Raw genomic sequence first — 15054 nt, 5'->3', positions numbered from 1 at the left:
TCCTCAGCCTTGAGGATCCAATCAGTTTTACTGAAAATGTAAAGCAGTTCATCAGAGGGAGGGTTGGACAAATTTTCTAAAGCCAGAATTTTGATAGTAAGGTATTCTTCAGATTATCAATGTGACCAAACACCTTCCAGTTCCATTTGTTCAACAATCTACTGAGAGAGGTTAATTTAGTAGGCAAATAGGCAGGGGCCTTGGAATTCCATTTTTCAGACCAAAAGGGAAGAAAGTCCGGATGAGTAGATCAGGCATGTTGATAATGGAACAATTTCTTTGATTTGTGACCTTTGGTCTCAGAGTTGAAGAGAATTGGTTATGGTCAGAACCAAGGGATGAAAGTTTGGTTAATGAGGACCAGGGGCATAAAGCTAACCATTGGGTAGTGTTGGCATAGGCTCTATCTAAGCATTCCTTGATTAGGTTGGGAGGTTCTTGCCTATTGGACCTGGTGAAAGGGTTCCCCGAAGGAAGAAGCTCAGAGAAATAATGGGTATAGATAAGATTTTTCAAACGGAAGGAGGTAAAGTGTTTAAATTCTTTCCCTCCAAATTTTTGAGATTGGCTTTGTGTCTCATTAAAGTCACCCAAAATAAGGCAAGGCAGACTTGTGGCCTCTAAAGCACACCCAAGTTCATCCCAGCAATCCATTCGGAAGGTAGGTTGAGGTGGGGCATAAATGCAGAATAGAACCCAAAGAGATGGACAATAAGAGGGGTTACGTCAACCGAAAAGGAACAAAATCCAAGAGCGATATTTGAAATAGAGAGGTTGTTACTCAGAAGTAACCAAAGACCTCGCTTTATTCCAGTAGTGCCACCACTAATAATAAAATGTGAAGTATTATAGAGCTTATTGTTACAAAAAGGTCTAAAAGAAGCATGATCAGTGATCTTAGTCCCATACAAGAAAATAAAGTCAGGTTTATATTTTTTAATGTGAGAGGTAACGCAATTTTTTGTGGGTTGAAGAAAGAAGTCCTCAACCACAAAATCTGTGGCTTGTCTAGTTTGGCCATTCTGATTTCTGACTCTTACATTTACAAGGGAATTCTCTAACCTGACTATATCGACAAAATCTGTGGCTAATCTAGCCCTCATCACGTATTTGACTTTCCTCTTGTATCTAAGGATGTGAATTTGTAATCGAAACCATTTACCGAAACCGAACTGATCTGTTTACACTGAAATCGAAAAACCGTTTAGTAAATGGCGTGATTATGGTTTCAAGTTTCAGGCCGATTAGCGAAACGGGTCGGGTCGATTTTAACTGCAGAACCTGTTGGTTTCAAACCGAATTGAAATCGTTTAAACCGAACTGTTTAAAACCGTTTAAACTGATCCGATTAATCAGTATAACAATTAAATAGAGAATGGGCAGTAATCCGTATAACAATTTACAATTAAATTAAGTGCCCATCTTGCTTTGGTATGATTTATTACAATTCAGTTCAAGTTTAGGCTTTAGATCATGAACTTGTAATCCATAGATGTTACTATATTATTATGTTATCATAGATGGGGTGTTTTGGCTGAACCACCTGCCATTTTAATATTTTATGCTGTAGAAGGCTGAATTTGGATGTTGTATGATATTAGTTTTAAATGTTTGAGAATGGCCATGCAAAGAAATAGCACTAGATTATCAAATTAAGACATACCATCGTTAATATAGAATCTCTTATTTGTGGTTGCCAATTATTTTTTGTTAAACTTATGATCTTCAGTTTAGAGATGGTTGCAAGTTATAACAAACTGATTGTGAACCGTTTTACAAACCGTATGGAATAAATCGAAACTGAAACCGTTTAAAACCGTGAAACCGACACCATTTAGAAACCGTGGAAACCGAAACCTTTTACTAAAAGGTCACAGTTTCAGAAAGTGGAACCGTTTAGTAAATGGTGCGGTTATGGTTTTAGTCAAATAAATGTGAACTGAACCGATCCGCACCGTTTAAACCAAAACCGAACCGATTAACACCCTTACTTGTATCATTAACTATTCATTTTTTTCCCCAACTTCCTTTCTCAAAGTTCACATATTTAAGTTTCAACCACTTTCATAGCGAGCCTATTGGTTACATGTGGACATGGGCATTTCCTGGGTACCATCTAAGCTGTCAAGTGGTAAATTTTAGCTAACTTATCCTGTCAATACAATTTGTGATTTTTGCAGAGATCTCCATCGTTTATAAAGTTGCCATTGAACCACTCTTAAGTCCAGAATAAAATGAAGAACTAAACTAAGCCGTTTATATATCTCAGGCAGTCATTTGAAACAAAATGAGGCAGAACTAAACCAATGCATTCATAAATAATGTAATACAAATGCAACATGAAATATTTTTACATTACTGACAGCTCTCAATCATGGACTTCTGCCTGTTACATCACCCCTTTTGAAAATGAAACATGAATAACTTGATCCAATTTCCACCAGATTGAGAAGACAGCATCATGAACAGTTGGCAGATTCTCCAATCAACTTAAGGGATCAGTTCTCATGATTATTCAAACCAAAAGAGTAATTATTCCTCAAATTTAGCTCCCTCCTAGATGTAATAGGTGGAGAGTGCCATGTTTTGTCTTGCAGGCAAAAAATCAACTCTGGGAATTGTTTTTTTTTCTTTTTGGGAGGGGGGGTGGGGGGGTGCTTAGTGCTTCTGCATGGGTCAATGAGGAAACTGAAATATGAAGCCTCTAGTGTCAAGTATAGACCTACAAGCCATAAGGAGGTTTGCTAAATAAAATAGTATGCCTCTGAGGCATGGGATGATTTAATAGTGCCCAATGGCAAGATAGGAGAAGGCAGACAGGTGTTGTTCTATGTTAGAAATTTTCCCTTATCGCAAACTAGGCCTCCACGTAGTTGCTGGTGGAAATTTTGTGGCTTGAAATAGGAGGAGCCGCCCTTATCATTGTACTCTGTATGCAGGCTATCAACTGCACAGAATGTGGTCTTTGTGAAAATCTGTTATCCACAGCCTTTCCTGCTTTTTGATAATAATAATAGATCTAGCATTGTAAGTGAAGCAAGCCACTATTGTTCAGCAATACTTACCAGTGAAAATCCAATGCACATGATACTGAAGCCAGGGAAGTGAAATGGTGCATTTTCAGAAAGGAACCATGCTGGAAGAATGGAAAGTTACTTGTTAGTATACATATCTCTGTATGCACCGAAAACAGTTTTATGGCTTAACCAATTTTTCTGTTACCTGTTAGAGGAGTGAATGCTAATGGAGAAACAATGTTGGCAAATGAACATATGCCTGAAAGAAACCCTTGTGCTTTCCCCTGAAATAAGGTTTGTTCAGCCATAAAAACCAATCAATTATCTGTAGCAGGAAAAATTGGAGTAGGAAAATTACTAGTAAGCCTCTCATACTTTTAAGAATTCTCAGTCCACACTCAAATGTTCCAGGAATGTCTCACCTCATGTCAATTTTTTGAGACCAAAACGTCCCATAGCTAGGTTAAATAATGCTAAATCAACTATTTTGAATGGTTTAAGTTTGTAATATTAATAATCCATACATGCAAGTAAAAAAGATACATACTCATTTCTTAGAATTTTTTTTTTCCACAGCAAACTTTTAGACCATACAAATTCGTTAATGGTATATGAAGAAATTGCCAGCAATCAAAGTCATCATACAAAACAAAGTCCACCAAACTAATCCAAACCTCCACTGTCCTGCCCAATAATAAGAATAACAATAAAAAAGGAAATGATAAATTCTAATAATACTAAAAACACTGGAACAAACATTATGCCTAGTGAAGTATAATGTTGTCACTATTTGCCACATAGTAGTACATAGGTTAGTTCATGTGATAGAGGACCAGGTAAGCATCTCATTGGTACAATTTCAGCTTAAAATGAGTAGAGGAAAGTAGAGGAAGTAGCTAAAATTACAAAAGATGTCATTTTGTATTGTATATTCATCTCCATTTGATGGTATTTTGGTAGTTTGAATCAGAGTTTGAGCAACTTGCTCACTTTGGACCAAAATTTGGCCATTGTGATGAATTTGGGGTCATTTATCACATGGACTAACCCATCTAGTACCAATGGAAAATAATGAAGCCTTATACTTCACTAGGCATAGTGATGCGTACAAGGACCCTGATACTGAAAGTAATAGAAATAATAATAATAATAATAATAATAATAATAATAATAGCAATAATAAAAAAAATAGTAATAATAGTTTAAACATAAAGCAGTCCACCAAACAGTAAACCTCACTGCCCAACAACAACAACCCAAAAATATATATATATATATAAAACAAAAAAAACAAAAAAACTAGTAATACCTGCTCAGAGGGACCAACTTGTTTCGAAGCAATGCTCCTTATCTGCACAAATTAGAAACTCCACATCACAGATATGATTCTCACATCAAAGAATAGAAGTTATGGCAAGATATAAAGTGAGGAACTCACACATGGAGAAGCGAAAACAACCAAAATGGAGAGCATAGAGGCAACATATGGAACCTGCAAGTATGTAATATGTCAAAAAAATAATGTGATGTAACATTTGTATCTTCTCAAGAAGTAAGAAGTCTGCAGATTTAGTTCCAAGGAGGGTTACCCAAGAAGACCATGCTAAGGCATAAAGAAACATCTGCATTATTCCAAGCAATAGATCAGTGACTCCAAAATTACAAGCAGAAACTCAGATGGGCTCAAATGATAAACATGAAGATTAAACAGGCAATGGAAGGTAACTAGGTACTCACATGTGTACAACCAGCAAAGAGACCTATAATAAGCAACTTTTCCTCTCCCAAAAATGGTGCTACTATGGGCATAAAAATAAGCTGTAGAATGAATCATGAACCAATTTGAGAAAACATGCTTTGACTGCAATATCTCGCTAAAAGGGATATGAAGAAGGGAAAAAATGGAGGACCTGCAATGAGAAATTTGTGGGACCTACCTGTGAGATGGCCCCTGCAACCCCCGATATCAGCAATAAATCCGCAAATTGGTCTTTGCTAAAGTGAAAACGAGCCTTTAGAAAGTACTGCATAGTAGTAAAATGTCACTAGCAATAACAGTTTGGGTGCACATGCGAGAGCAATGAGTTAAACTATATGAGGTAAATAGCATTAATACATCAAATATCCACAATAGCAGAAAAGAAACAACATGCTTGTGCTACTGTACAATTTGGTTGATTGGTTTGGTTGGTAAGAAAGAAAAGGGAAGTTGATTTCCATCTTCTCACAAAGGGAAGTTAAGTATTTGGAAGTTCAGTTTGTTAGGCACCGTTTGATAATGTTCCATTTCACTCGTTTCTGCGTTTTTCTGTGTCTAGAAATGGAAAACAGCCTATAAAGCGTTTGATAAAGTCGTTCCGTTTCACTTCTTTTTAGAAATACAAATCAAAATTTATGTCAATTTATCATCCTAGAAACGCATGTGACGAAACAAGTCATACATGTTTCGTCATTTCTAGAAATGGCTTGGATGCCAACAATTGTAAAAGTCCCGATAAAAATCCCTCTAACCCATCTTTCTGCTCTACCCACTGAAGACTTGCTGTGGAAAGGAGAACCAGGGTACTGACCACCGAAGGCCATCTTCCTCCTTCCCTTTCACTCTGATCATGCCCCTCTCTCCGTTTTCTCCTCAACACTCGCCTGTTCTCCCTGCTCTCTCTCTCTCTCTCAGTTTCTGCTACTCATAGAAGAAGCTCACTGTGGTGTGGAAGAGAAAGATTTATGGGAATCATACTACATTTTCTCTCTCTGCTACGGTAAGAAATTTCACCGGAGATCGTTTTAGAAGGAATTGTCTAATCTGAGGGTACTCATTTCTGCCGGGAAGAGCTGTTCTATTTGCACAGGTGAGTTTTTCAATTATTTTACTAAATGCACTTCTTTTTCTTATTCTCAATGCTCAGAAAGATTGCTTCAGCTTTCGATTTCTGAAGATGGTTGCTTCAACTTTCTATTTTTCTCGTTGGTAAATATTGCATCAACTTTTGATTTTTGAGTTGGATTTCTCTTCAACTCTTAACCCCAAAAAAATTTTCTAAGTCGATCCCATTGTACTAAGAAGTTTGATTTTTGAGTTGGATCTCTTCAACTCTTAACCCCCAAAAATTTCTCTAAATCGATCACATTCACTAAATTTCTCTAAGTTGAATTTCTCTTTTAACTTTTCGATTTTTCTCGTTCTCAATCCTCATAAACCCTAAAGATTGCTTCAACTTTCGAAGTTGGCATGAACTCCACGGCTGTGATCATAATTCTGGACAGAAGTGATTCCTGTAACTTTAACCCCATTAACATACGGCTACAATGGCTAGATAATAGTTTGTCAGAAATTCCTCAAACACAGGGTATAATTGCTTGAAAACACAATGGTCTCCATGTCTTTCACCTTACTTGCATTGATACATTTTCTGCATAATTATGAGTGTTGGGAAACATGTCCACACTCCTTGCCATGTTTTGGTGTTAACAAACAAACATACATCTTTAACTTGATTGATAAAGTGTGATTAGCTTGAAGAAACCCTTAGAAGGTCGAAGGTCTAATCAAGACATGAAGCTTAAAGACATGAAACAGCAAACAAGAAGGAAAGAAGATGAAAGGCCAAAGAATGGAAGATTCAAGTGAAGAAGAAGACCACTAGGATAGATTAAGTTATTTTTAATGTAATTTGTAATTTCCACATACTTATATGCACTCACCTCATGCATGTGCATTGCATCATATTAGAATGACCATAGAGCATGCCTTGACCAGGTATGGAAAGTCTCTAAGTGGTGTGGAACACACAGTAACCTGACTCAAGGGTATTTTAGGGAATCTTAAGATTAGTATTAGGAGATGAATCCTTCATAGAAGCGTAGGAAATTGAGTTGTGATTCTAACGCAACTGATCTCAGATCATTCTGAAGTTGAACCGAAAAGTTATGGTCAAAACACTGATGACTGGTTAGTATGACAGCAGTCTGTCAAAATAGAGCATGTCATGTTGGCGGTCGACCGGCTGGAAGCCCCGGTCGACCGGAAGCACCCGAGACCATAGGCGGTCGACTGTCTGGAAGCCCCGGTTGAACGGACCTGTCCGAGACCATAGGCTGTCGATAGGCTGAAAGTCCCGGTCGACCGGTGCCTGCCTGGAAGTGCCCCAACGGCTATATTTTGCCTACAACGGCTCTTGGCGGTCGACCGGCTACCTATGGCGGTCACCGGTGGATCCAGAATATGTCCGTTAGAGCTTGATTCCCTGCCTAAAATGCTTCACTAATTTCACCTATAAATACCCTAATCACTCTTAATTAATTATTCATTAAGAAAGAGCTTTAAGAGCATTGTTGCAAGCATTAGAGAAGTTTATTTCTACTTGAGTTATTCTATTACACAAATCCCAAACAAGAGGCTCAAGTCTCAATCAAAGTCCTCTACTCTCTCCTGTGCAAGTCAAAGCCGTAAGAGAGGACTTTACAAAAGGTGCATCACTCATCATTTATTATTCATTTTCATTTACACTACATTTGAGGTATTCCTCTTATTCCACTATTTCTTATTTTCTGTTTTTATAATTCTAGACTGTACTTAGGATTGTAAGGATACTCTTATCCTAAAAAGAGAAATGTCTCTCTCTACCTCTAAAAGAGATTGTGAATGCGTCGCTCTGCCTGGAAAGAAGATTTGTAAGGATACTCTTATCCGTAAAAAGATTGTAAAGGTTTCTTCCCTACCTATTGTACTGAAAGGGAAACTAGTGGAATACCTTACAAGAGGATTCTTGTAGGGAGTGGACTAGACTCGAATTGAGTCGAACCACTATAAATCTTGTGTTGTGGTTGTTTTTATTTTATTTATTTAGCATCGCTTTTAACTTATAGTCACACTTGTGACCTTTTTATCGAAAAGAGTTAAATTCCACTAGTATAACCTATTCACCCCCCCTCTAGGTTATTTCAATGAGTTTGAGCATATTGTCATACATTTTGAGCTTGCACCCATGCATGTGTTCCAGTTTGTTGATTTTGAGATGATTTGTTCACTATTTCTTATCTACGTGAGGTTGGGTTCTCAATGTGTTCCCTATGTAATTCAATATAATTTGGTGTGAGAAAGAAAGAAAAAATAAAGAACCATAGTGGTATCTTTTTGGTCTTGAAGTGATCGGCCGAGGAATATAATTTGGTGTGAGAAACAGGTTTATCAAACACCAAAAAATTCGGTACTGTTCCCAAAAATGTGAAAAATCATTTCTGCTGTTTCTAGACACAGAAACAGCAGAAACGTTATCAAACGGTGCCTTAATTTGCTGCTTTAAAATCATAATGCAGCGCAGTTCTTAAATCTTAAGGACCCTACACAAACCAAGTCAGATTAGTTGGACAGTTGATATACTTGACCAACATTAGGTGGCATGTCATTGTGAGTGTTGATTTCCTGACCAACATTAGGTGACATGCCATTGTGAGTGTTGCTTTCCCTTTTTGTTTCCCTAATTGAGTGCTGTTTCCTGCTACTTAACTTGTACTCTTCCTGATTTAAGGCCTTGCTTGTAATAACTTATGCTCTTCCTCATTTTTGAATTAACAACCTGAAGCATTAAAATTGATTAATGGTAACTAGCAGACAAATAATTATCTAGTAATTGGTAATTTAGTAATCCATCTGTTACCTAAATAAGACTCCAGAAGTTGGACAAAATTACAAATGTAGTTCCCCTGAACCTCTCAGTAATCATATAAATTCCTCCAATTCCAAAGAAACAAAAATGTATTCCTAATAATCCTGTGCTTTAATTTCTACTCTTGATTAAATTTTGGAAATTACCAATAGTGAAGAATGAAGTGCGCCCTCAGAAAAATTGTTGAAGAATGCAACAACTGCTGCTTGTGAAAATGCTGGGCTGTAAATGGAACTTATATTAGCCAAATGAAACCAATATTAATATGTGGATTTCCAATGAAATCCGTAAGGGCTAATCTCAGATAGAAGAAATAACTTCAATTGAACTGAGCCATTTTTCTTGGTTAATGAACAGAGACGAAATTGAATTACAGAGAACGACTATTCCACTAAGCCATTAAATGATAAGTGAATCTCAAGACTCGATTCAATAGATTCGAGTGTCGGGACTCGGGAGTGCTGGGTGGGATTTGAAATTTAGAACATTTCTGTGAATAGAATCATCGAGTTATTACCTTATCCTCAACAGGTAAAAAATCTCGTCCACCGACGGGATTCTTCTGAAGAGTTGAATCTTCCTGGAGGAGTCGCCATCAAAATGAACAACATTGTTTGTCTTCTTGGAAATTGTCCGCAGCGAAGACGCATCGCTGCCGCTGGTCGAATCCTTCAGGAAAAATTTCATGTACAATGCCGCAAGCACCGCCACTGTCGCAGAGACCTGGAAGACATTATTTAGTGTTTCAGTGAAGATTGAAGAGCACCAATTATCTTGGTTGAGAGAGAAGAGAGAAGAGAGAAGAGAGAAGAGACCTGGAATGTCAGGGCAGTAGAGAGGAAACGAGCAGTTAGAGTTCCGCAGACGAATGCGGTCGACACAATACCCGACAGAATCCCGAAAGCCGACGCTCTTCGACCCTCCGGAATGTTGTCCGCCTATGCACCATAAATACGAAATTACTAAAATGCCATTACAGAAAATAAATAATGGCTATTTCTACTCCTCTTTCTGACCAGTTCCAGGACAGGCTAGTTTTTGAGCAGAACGGGTTGAAATTGCTCCAAGCCCAATGGGCTTAGAATTTGCTAGACTATCCAAGCCCAATGGGCTTAGTCACATGTTGGTTCAGTTGTTAGAGAGGGAGGACGTACCACATAAGCAAGGGAGAGGCATTGGACACTGCCTTCGCAAAGCATGGAAGTGAGAATCCTGAACACGTAGTACATGTAGAAGAAGTACTTCGTCCTGCTATAAGCCAATATCACTGTAACCCCACCCCATACATACGTTATTAACAGCCCCATAATTATTGCATATTTGTAATTTTGTATGTGATTAGTAAAATCAAATCCAAATTCTACACAAATTTTTAATGATTTCACAGTTTAATCTGAAAAAAATATGGCTTGCCTCAATTCGATTTCAGTAAACGATTTTGGTTTCAAATTCACATACTTAAGCGAGAACATCTTCAATGCACAATATGAAAAGGCACAATGTTTTTTTCTCCCTCATTCAGTCTAGGCATTGCCTGCACTGTAGGGTTACATCATACTGAGCACAACCGAGTTATATCGAGTCATGATTAGTCTAATCGATTCCCTCTGAGTCAAACCGATTCCTAAGCAATTCGACTTCAATTGATGATAAGAACTGAACAATCCCATGCCTGATCCAAGTTTTATTCAGAACTGTCATTGTTTTAAAAAAAGGTATCGATCAAAGCACTCTCCAACATTAACGACCATCCAACAACCCATCTAAGGGCTGGAAAAGAATGGACACACATTACCAGGAGTTGGCAGGTGTTAGAATGTGTGACCAAGCCCCCCAACATTTGGAGGGTGCAATTGTTGGAGAGTAGCTTGATTCATAGATTTGATTTAGGTATTGGTATCAATATTTGCCGATACCAATTTGGTACTGATCCATAATGGATCGGTGGATAATGGTCATTTTTGCCCTTGCTTTTGGGAAAAAAAAACATATATTTATACTATTTTATGCCTGAAATGATACAAATAACCGATCTAGATCGATTAGGTATCAGATAGCGATCTCACTCATACGATCAATACAATACCAATACTTGAAACCATGGAGAGGACTGATTTGGATATTTTAATTCAATAATTATGAAGTTGTAATTTTGAAGGGTAAAGAGACAGGTAGAAAAAGAAAAGTACCCAATGGGATAATGGTGAGAGTCATTGGAAGTGTGAGCAAAGTTTTTCTCCCATATTCGTCCGAGAGGTTCCCAAGGATAGGCATCATCACAAGCGTTCCCAATCCAATTATCTGCATATATATATAAAACTAATTCAAACATACAAAAGACCAAATTCTATATTATAAAAATAATAAACGAATGTTTTGGTTAAGGTATCCAAAAATAAAATCAAATAATGCAACACAATTCTCATATTATGTTCAAAGACCAAATTCTATCAAAGGAAATAAAAAGATTCTTCTCATACGTGGGAAAATTCAATTTGATTGAGGGTTGATGGTGATGCACACTAACTTAGCAAAATGTTGCAAATGTAACTTCTAGTGATCTAATTAGACATTTACAATATTTTTACATGAAAGGAAAAGATATGCCTTTAGACTTAAGACGAGAACATCAATTCAGTTTTATCCCAACTAAATAAGGTTGTGGGTTTTTGACTAGCCAATCACATAATAATGGTATGGGTGTTATCGCATTATCTATGACATGATATGTAATAGATAAAGTAGCAAATCTATAATTTTATACTACAGGTAGGTAACTAGGCAGTTGGACTTTAGCGTAAGTCCAGGAAAAGATTGTTATCAACCTTTCTATCCTCCACTTTCTTGAAAGAAATAATAGTAGTGTAAGTGTAGCCCCTTAGTGGGTCTTGTCTGACTTGCTGGCCCTTGGACTAACAGATAAAAAAGAAAAAAAAAATTATAATCCTATATATATATATATATATATATAAGATTTGAAAAATTTGATTGAAATTGGAGTAGTCGATCAATTTGACTCAAAATTTGACCGAATCCCAACCGAGTAACCCTGATTTTTCATTTACTAAGTTGGAGATAGTCCGATTAATTTATGAGTGATTCCTAGATAATTTCGGAACGAATTCAATTAGAATCAATGAAACTGATACTAATACGATTCTGAGTTTTTAAACTTTCTCACCTTACTTCAACTATAAGAAGATCACGAGTCACATGTTCGTTCCACCACTTTGAAGAGATATTGACAGTAAGGGTTACTTGACCTCACATGCTAAACCTAAAAAAAAAAAAAAAAAAAAAAATTCAATAAATCTTTTTTTTTTTCACGGGAAGATGTTTCAATTCCATCACTGTTGCATAAGTTTGGAGTTGAAAGCAATATGGATCTTTCACGCATAAGCTACGAATTAAAGTACACTCTTTTCAAAAGAATAAATATTTTTAATTACTAAGCTACCCTTGTTTAGCTGCTTTTTAATGTCACAATCATGCTAGTTGCAATAGTCACTTTTCAATTTTTAAAGTTTAATTAAAACAAGGGCAAAGGTTAGGCATGTCACTAGCTGCTCAACCAATGGAGGGTTAAGATGAGAAGGGTTGGGATAATTTTTTAGAGAAAGAGAGATGCAGTAACAATGTTGGGCACAACACTAACGGGCACAATCTTTATTCTTAAATCAAATATCTTTTTGTTTATTGGTATACATTTCATGTATGTCCAAGCAATCTTACTGATACTCTGACTACCATTATGCACTATTTTATATACTCCAGATTTATAAATGCACTATTTTCCTAATCACTTGAAGTAAATTAATTTTGATAGTGCCATTGTAGAGATTTTTCCTAGTCCTACCAAAAAGGAATCCCATGCCTATTAAGTTTTTTCTCCAACTATATGTGATTAGCTATTTGGATTTTATTTTTTCATCGATACTCTTTAAAGTCACATTGAAATATCTTCTATCATCCAATCATAGGAAAATTTTGCAGATGAAAATATTCTCTCACTGAATCCATAAAGGATTCTACAAACACTCTATTTATGGTTTTATGCTTTTTTTTCCCTACCTTTTTGTATCAAATTGATAACACAAGAGAGGATGAGCTTCTAACTTAGTAGTAGGCAACTAGCATTTGTTGAGTTTGGTGCAAGGCCAAGAAAGGTCGACAATTTGATCCTTACCGCTATCCTTCTTAGTATAACAGTAGTAATTAGTAGTCAGTAAAAAGTGTGGTTCGGTAGACCCCTTGTGGGTCCTGTTTTGGCCTTTTATGAGTCCCTTGTAAGGGCCTTGTATGACCCATTTGGCCAGTGTCACTATGTGTCTTGCAGCCCCCAAAAAATAAAATGATAGGAAAAGCCGCTTAGGTTATTTTTAGTTGTAGAAATGGTCCCCACCTGCTATACAACACGTGTGTTTTTAGCTTACAACTAAGTGAGAAAGAACGTGGAGTGGGAAATATCACTCACATGAAATTCTAAGGAGAGTATTTAATAAAAAAGTAAAAATAAAAAATTCATCATGCCCCTTCTTTTTTTTTGGTAACTGAAAAATGGTACTCCATGGTAGTGATCATAATTCTTAGGACAAGCCCCCGTAGGGTAAGCAACGCTTCTGCAGGACCAATGAGCGATAGTGGGTATGCCAAAACTCAAACCCACAATCAGCCGATTCGAGCGGTGATAGGTTGAAGGCATTTTCCCCACTAGGCTACTAACCCCATTGGTCATCATGCCGCTTCTTATAAGTTCATTTATTGTCATGCACCATTTTGGGAGTTCTGGATTTTACAATTGAATTAAAATTGGGGACCTTTGGGTTTATTTCACAAAATTTCAGCTCTCATTAAACTTGCTCTATGGTTCAAATAGGTAGGCCCACAAGAATGCCCGTAAAATTTACTACTTTTAAATGGTAATAAATGGAACAAGTGCTAGCATTTAAAGTGATGTCACAAATAGGTAGGCCCACAAGAATGCTCGTAAAACATAATCACTTTTATTTAGTGCTTTAGAGACAAATTAATCTTGCAAATGGAGAGGGACAAAACTTTTGGGCTGTGTTTGGTAGCCCACGAAGAAAAGAAAAAAATGCACTTGTTTCTTAGTTTAAGAAATTCTCTTTGTGCTTGGTATGTCCTAGACGAGAAGGTTCATTTTTTAATTTCAAAATTCAACTTGGAATGATGAAGTTTTCTATTGCTGTTGAAGAAAAAAAAAAAATCTTACCAAAAAATACAAGGAAACGTAAGAAAATACAAAACTTTTCTTTTCTTTTTTCTAATGGTAGGCAAACATACATATATTTTATATTTTCTTACCATTTTATTTCTTTTCTCCTAGATTCCTTTTTCTTTTTATTTCTTTTCTTTTCTTCTCTTGGCTACCAAACACAACCTTAGGGTAAAAAAGGAGTAAATAAATGGCTGAGAGAGATTTATGACTAGTGTGTTTGAGAGGAGTGGTGGAACAAAGAAACTTAACGTTGAGAAAGAAATGTGTGCTGTCAATTCCTTAGAAGAACCAAATAAGAATGAAATTGAGCTGGAGAAGAAAGAAATGAAAAGAGAGATACCCCTTCATGAAAGGAAAGAAAAGAATAGAAAAGAAAGCTTACAGATAGATTGATAGATGGACATACCGCCTGTTGGAAACCACTGAGGTAGATAGCAATGGAGCATTCATCCATGCCTGGGCATAGTGCCGACATTGTAACGTCGGTGATCGCCGGTATCACCATGAATGTGGCCATGTGGTACAGAAACACCGTCACAAACAGCGTGCTCAGTCCTGCGTACACCATCTCTACCTACCTAGCTACCTGCTCTCTCTCTCTCTCTCTCTCTCTCTCCCCCTCCTCTTTTTAATTTCTCTCAGAGAGAGGAGAGAAAGAGATGATACCAGAAGACACGCAGAGTCACAACCCACAAGAGCAAAGAAAAGCAAAAGGAAAGTGGGAAGTGGGAAGAAAGAAGAAGAGCCTAGTTGAAGTCTTCCAACCACCCTAATCTTTAGCGACGTACCAAAGATTTGGGAGAGATAAGGAAGGGATGGAATTTTTCTAAAGGGAAGTATTTGTGTTATAAATATAAGTGTGTGTTGTGTCCGTTGTGTCTTATGTGTATTTATGCTCTTTAGTTTGTACTGCGATTGTCTATGACTCCATAAACTGCTACTTTGCTTTTGCGTTCAAGTTAACCGTTGAAAGAGGAAAGAGAGGAAAGAAGACGGATTAGATGAGATGAGATTCCAATTGGGTCTCTTTCTCTTTTTGTTTTTGGTTTTGAACTGACCAACCAAGCAAAAGCTAAATGCGTAGCTTTCAAGTGAATTCATCATTTTTTACTTCAATTACCATATCCTCCTT

At 36.9% G+C, this 15054-nt stretch overlaps 1 protein-coding gene across 2 annotated transcripts; it reads right to left on the bottom strand.

Annotated features, from left to right (window-relative positions):
• Positions 1-2276: 2276 nt before the first annotated feature.
• Positions 2277-14772, bottom strand: LOC122074126 (tetracycline resistance protein, class A-like). Of its 2 annotated transcripts, XM_042638998.1 has the most exons (15): positions 14329-14456; positions 11865-11960; positions 10873-10984; positions 9838-9950; positions 9499-9621; positions 9201-9406; positions 8830-8905; positions 4955-5041; positions 4755-4835; positions 4607-4639; positions 4456-4509; positions 4327-4368; positions 3223-3301; positions 3066-3136; positions 2277-2947 (listed from the first exon to the last, which is right to left on the bottom strand). In XM_042638998.1, the coding sequence occupies exons 3-15, from the start codon at positions 10958-10960 to the stop codon at positions 2858-2860; spliced, it is 1143 nt and encodes a 380-aa protein (XP_042494932.1). In that variant the 5' UTR covers positions 10961-10984; positions 11865-11960; positions 14329-14456; the 3' UTR covers positions 2277-2857. The 2 variants fall into 2 exon arrangements, with proteins under 2 accessions (XP_042494932.1, XP_042494924.1); XM_042638990.1 differs by lacking the exon at positions 11865-11960 and having other exon boundaries at positions 14329-14772.
• Between the last annotated feature and the right edge of the window lie 282 nt (positions 14773-15054).

Source organism: Macadamia integrifolia, chromosome 1 (assembly GCF_013358625.1).
Source record: "Macadamia integrifolia cultivar HAES 741 chromosome 1, SCU_Mint_v3, whole genome shotgun sequence".
Taxonomy (NCBI): Eukaryota; Viridiplantae; Streptophyta; class Magnoliopsida; order Proteales; family Proteaceae; genus Macadamia; species Macadamia integrifolia.
This window is presented reverse-complemented; position numbering and strand designations above follow the sequence as displayed.

Excerpts from the sequence above, each read along its gene's own strand:
- LOC122074126 (XM_042638990.1), bottom strand. The coding sequence starts at position 14,490 with ATGGTGTACGCAGGACTGAGCACGCTGTTTGTGACGGTGTTTCTGTAC. Across the intron at positions 10,985-14,328 it reads TCAGTGGTTTCCAACAGGCG|ATAATTGGATTGGGAACGCT; the intron begins GTATGTCCATCT and ends ATATATATGCAG. Across the intron at positions 4,369-4,455 it reads TTGTTTTCGCTTCTCCATGT|ATAAGGAGCATTGCTTCGAA; the intron begins GTGAGTTCCTCA and ends TAATTTGTGCAG.